Genomic DNA, 5,227 nt, shown 5'->3' with positions numbered 1-5,227 from the left:
CAGCCCTGTAAAAGTTACTTAAAACCCCTGGTTTCCTATAAAATAGTATAGCAAGTGCCTTCATTCTGCATTTTTTTTCCCAACCAGTTTATTCTGGAAAACAGGAGGAAAAACTTCTTTTTGGGGAGGGTGACAAGGCACTGGCTGCCTAGGGAGGTTGTGGAGTCCCCTTTTCTGGGGATATTAATGACACAACTGGATGCAGTCCTGACTAATATGCTCTAGGGGATCCTGCTTTAGTGAAATTGGTTTCTGTGTTCAGTTTCTCATGCCTTTCTACCTTGGCCATTTTTTTCATCCTTTAATGGCAAAAACCCCATAAATATTTTCAGGACAATTGCTTGGCAGTCTTCATATGAGCTCTTGCACAGAACAAGCCAGAAAAAGTCCAGTAGTGACTTACCCCAGCTTTGGGTGATTTGAATGAGAAAGGATCTGACGAGCTTCATTGGTGTAATGCTTACTAAAATACCTGTCAGTGTAAAATGGGATCTTCCATTAATGTTTTGAAGTTCATAAAAAACATTCATGTGTTCAACATCAAAATGTGTAGCTTTAAACTAAAGCTGAATACTACACTGTACTGAAAAATGGCACAAAATGCAAAGCAAGGAAAAGGTAGCTAAATAAACTCGATTCAGCATGAAATAACAAAGTGAAAAAAAAAATCATTGTGATCTGAACATCCAAGAGGAAGTTCACCCAAGTCCACAAATTACCTTAGCAAAGTTATATATACCTGTTTATTTTTCACTACAGTAATTAATTCAGGAAATATATGCTTTGACAAGTTACTTTCTAAGTTATAACCTATCAAATCTATCATACAACAGAAAGATAACATGTCTTAGGCAACTTTCTGTTACTCCCCTCACTTGTTGGCCTCTACCCAATCACATGATTATGGATGTGCAGCTGCTAGAAATGTTGACTTATTTTAAAAATGCTGGGTTCTGCTGTACAGAAGCTACCATTTCTTTTTGGTCTTTATTAGAAATAGCACTAACTAGAGAAAAGACATAGATATTGAAAATTAATTACAAGAGAAATTAAATACATTTTTTTACTTACAGCAGGTTCACTAACCCCAGCAGGCCCATTCCTCTGAAGTCTGTTTTGGGATCATCACCTTGGAAGCCAATGTCACACCACTGCTTTGTGATTCTGGCCTTCAGATTCTCATGAGGCATCAGCAAATTCCAAAGCTGCACAAATATGCTTCCATGTTATGCACAGCTGCTAAAGTATCCCAAGTCACATAATTCAGAACACTTGCTGCTGCACATCAGAAACCATTCACCAAGGAAGAGGATACAATCTACATGCTGTTCTTTTCATTAATGGCAATCTGCAGTCATACCACAATGGCTGTTTTCAGCAATTACGAAAATTATTACATTTAACATTCAATGCAGTAATTGCCCTTCAGAGACAAAGCCACTGTATTAATACTGAAGAAACAAAGACTCGTTTCACTTCAGAAATTAATTTATGTATCATTGTCTAATAGGACAGCAAAAATAAACCAAAATACATATGCTCAACAAATGCTTACTTTACATCTCAGTCTTGGGACATGCACAGCAAGTGGAGATAGTTACGAAATGCTAAGAAAATGACATGGTAATATATTTGCACAATAGGAGCTATTTTAAAAAGCCTTCAAACAGTATTGTATTATTTGCTTGCTATTATTTATTGTTACCTAAAACACATTACTGATAGTTTTCAACTTCCAGCATTAAAATATCCTCTTTGACATTGACTAGGATGCAGTAATAAGAAAACACTAGTGTCTCTTATTTAGTAAATACTGGTTTACATAAGGTTAAGTATCTTTTTAGTTACAATCCTTCAGTGACCCCTTACCACTTTAGTTTGCTACTTCTGTGTTGCTGTTATGCCTCATTTCACACAAAATAATCCCACTGCAAGTAACTGTAGTTGACTAATTTGGTTTGCTTTGATGTTGTATTCCAATGTGTCACTTCTGTAATGGCTTAGCAGTTCAGAAGTGGAAGGGAGCTTTAAATAGGCCAGCTGGTAGGAATACTACCAATAAATAAATTCAAGCTGTTGGACTGGAGGGGAAAAAACAAACTGCTTTTGTATTTAAAATATTATTTTCACCTCAATTAACTGTTCCTCATGTTCTTCATTATCCGAATCATACGGGACCTTCCTCAGATTTTCCACGTTCAAGTAAAGTTTTTTGTAACCTGATATTTGCAGTAAGGATATATGCAGATTTGTCTTAAACCTGAAACAGTAACAAAACACCACACAGAAGCTATTAGGAGTTGTACTTAGGCATATATCCTTGCTTGAACTACCAGATAAGACCTTTCTTATGTTAACGCAAAGAAAACACTAGAATTAGGAAGTGGTTTATGTTTATCTTTCAAACTACAGCACATTGGTTAAGTATACTCTTAGTTCTAATTTAAAAAACTCCAGCCAATTTCAGTGCTGCACAGTCAGGCTGTATTAATTTAAATCATGGAAGAAAAAAATAATTGAGCTAGAATCTATGATGACACAAGAACACTCCATCTATCATCTTGACCCCTGAACCTTCACCTCCTGCCAAACTTTTACTAAGTCTTAAAGGGAAACTTGGTCAGCAGTACTTACATGTTCAAAGCAGCATTTGACTAAGGTTAAAATTTTGACTATTCACAATTTTTCGTCTCAATTGCTCATAATTACTTAGGCAGATGAATGCAAATATCTCAGAGGCAACACTATACTCTCTCAAATATATATAAACAATTGCATACTTCATGTAATTGACCTCTGCAATAATCATATTACTTAGACACATGGAGTAATAGAAGCGATCTGCAAGACAGAAATGCAGTTATCCCAATTTAATGTCAAAACATTGCAAGTTATTTTCTAGAACTAAAGAGAGTACAACCATACCTTATTTTCTAATTTATTTCTAAAGATTTGTGCTGAATGGCCTAAGTATTGTTCTTGCAGTTGCTTGATCTGGTATGTGCCAAAAAGTCAATTATCTGCTACAAAGCTCAGGTTCCAAACATACCCTGTATCCTTCTGATCAATTTTCTTTTCTTTCATTACATCTCTGACACACTTTTCCACTTCAACTTCCTCAATGTGTACAGCATTTCTTAAAACCTAGGAAGTTAACACAGTAACTCATGTTACAAGTAACAAAAGCTCACGAGGAATGCAGAAATTGATCATCTACTTTATTCTTATTTCCCAGCCTTTGCAAACCTGCCACATATGTATTCCTTATAAAAGAACAGCCAATTATTAGTTGCAATAAGTGGGTTCAAATAGCATATAAAAGATTGGAAATCATTACATAAAAGCATCATTTGTAACTCTGTGAGATTGCAAGCAGCCACGTTTACAGAGGAGCTGCTTCTCCTTTGCTTTGAAGTGCTGAACTGAAACATGCTCTTCCTAGTGCAATTGAAACAAAGGCAGCTACTGAGGATCAAAAGTGATAAAACTTCAGTAAGGAAATAGTGCTTCAGAATGAGGAGACAGCGACCTAACAATGCTGAGATTTCAGTGCTGGGGTGAAACTTAATGTCAAATCCTGCTGTCCTGCAGCCTTCTAGAGTGAAGGGCAAACACTACTGATGTAACTATATACTACTCACCTACAATCACTTCACATTGATTTAACTTCATCTTCTAAATGTCTGTGGTCACAAAGCATACTTTAATACAATTCATGCTAACACCTAAGCAGCTTCATTTCAGTAAAGCAAAACTCTTTTAAAACCGAACATTAATGTATTTTATATAATCATTTAACTAAGAGATGCTGAAAGACCTACCCATACTCTGTTGCAGTGCTCTACTGCAACAAAGATGCTTGTGGCAGTTAATAATTCTCTCTCAACATCACCCTGTGGTGATCTGCTTGAAAAAGGGAGAATGCAGTCACCTCACTGTCTAAAGGGGAAAAGTTTTGTTCCAGATATATAAATTTGAGGGTTTGAAGTGTTAGCTTATGTCTTAACTGCTACAGAACACTTGGAATGAGCTTCTCGGTTAAATGTCTACCTGCAAACTTGCATTACACTCTCTTCAACAACTCAAGACTGTAGTATACACTGCATTTAACTGTTTATCACACTGCTGGTTTCTACGAAAGCAGCCAGAGATTGTGGTGACAGGGAGAACAGACCCTCTCCAAGAACAGAAGTTCTGTGTAAAGACTTGTCTGACTTGCTGCTAAAGAGCAGGTACTCTTTCAAAGAGACAGAATAAAAAAATAGACATGGGGTTATTTTTGAGAAACCTTGACTAAACCTACCATATAGAACCCAAAACGCTGCCTGTCTGCTCTGCATTTTATTCCTCTACTTTCTTCACCCTCAAAAAGTAAATACACATGTTCTTTCCTGGTATCTGTCTCTGAAATAAGGCTTTATTACAGTTTAGTGTCTTTTACCTTATTCTTTGATGATTTCAGCGAATGTTCTGCAATACAAAAACAGTAAATGTCACAGTTCAGTTTAACTGAATTGCTATAAATAACTGACAGAAGGTGTTCTTGTGGCATGCATTACACAGTTCTGCACAATTTATACATGTGATCAAAAAAATTACTCAGTCTTGAAATCAAAAACTATTGGGTAAGTGAAAATCTTCATTTACATAGGTCTCTTTAATAATCTTTGAATGCAGTGCTGAAAATACTCAGATTTCTTTTAAACATCAATCACTTATCCAGACAAATCTGAAAAGGTGCCAAGACAAAAATGTCTCTTCAGATTTTTCAATTCTTAGAAATGTTTTTTTTGAGTTTATTACCCAAGGAAGGAAGCGAAGTCACTTCAAGCTATCGTTAAAATAGCAAAAATTCTTAGTCTCTTGAGTTAGTATTTTTAGATCCAAGCTCTCCATCGAGCAGAACCGCGCATTTAATCGCTCTTCCTCCCTCCCCAAAACAACGCGTTCGTGTTTGTTCTGTGTGGCTTTTTTTTTTTAATAACAGGAAGGTACAAACATTCACAAAGCGATGGGAAAGCCCCGGGGACTAACAGAGGGTTTCTGATTAACTTTCTGAAGCCGATTGGAACGGCCTTTGCGAGCAGGCAAGGAAACGGCTTCTGGCAGCCGGGTTTAACACTCTCAGAGCACAGCCGGGAACAAGGGGGCTGTGGAGCCAGAGCCCAGGGCCTGCGGGGAGCGGGGCCGCTTCCCGGGGCCGCTTCCCGGGGCCGCTTCCCCGGCC

At 37.3% G+C, this 5,227-nt stretch overlaps 1 protein-coding gene across 1 annotated transcript in view; it reads right to left on the bottom strand.

Moving 5' to 3' along the window:
• Positions 1-5,227, bottom strand: part of ELMOD2 (ELMO/CED-12 domain containing 2) — a 20,029-nt gene that overhangs the window by 1,091 nt on the left and 13,711 nt on the right. Inside the window, exons 4-8 of the mRNA XM_010008992.1 lie at positions 4,442-4,470; positions 3,050-3,144; positions 2,131-2,260; positions 1,072-1,205; positions 404-472 (exon numbers count right to left, since the gene is read on the bottom strand). Of these exons, the coding sequence (XP_010007294.1) occupies positions 404-472; positions 1,072-1,205; positions 2,131-2,260; positions 3,050-3,144; positions 4,442-4,470 (457 nt within the window). The remainder of the gene's footprint in view (positions 1-403; positions 473-1,071; positions 1,206-2,130; positions 2,261-3,049; positions 3,145-4,441; positions 4,471-5,227) is intronic.

This window comes from Chaetura pelagica, unplaced genomic scaffold (genome assembly GCF_000747805.2).
Source record: "Chaetura pelagica isolate M959 unplaced genomic scaffold, ChaPel_1.0 scaffold221, whole genome shotgun sequence".
NCBI lineage: Eukaryota > Metazoa > Chordata > Aves > Apodiformes > Apodidae > Chaetura > Chaetura pelagica.
This window is presented reverse-complemented; position numbering and strand designations above follow the sequence as displayed.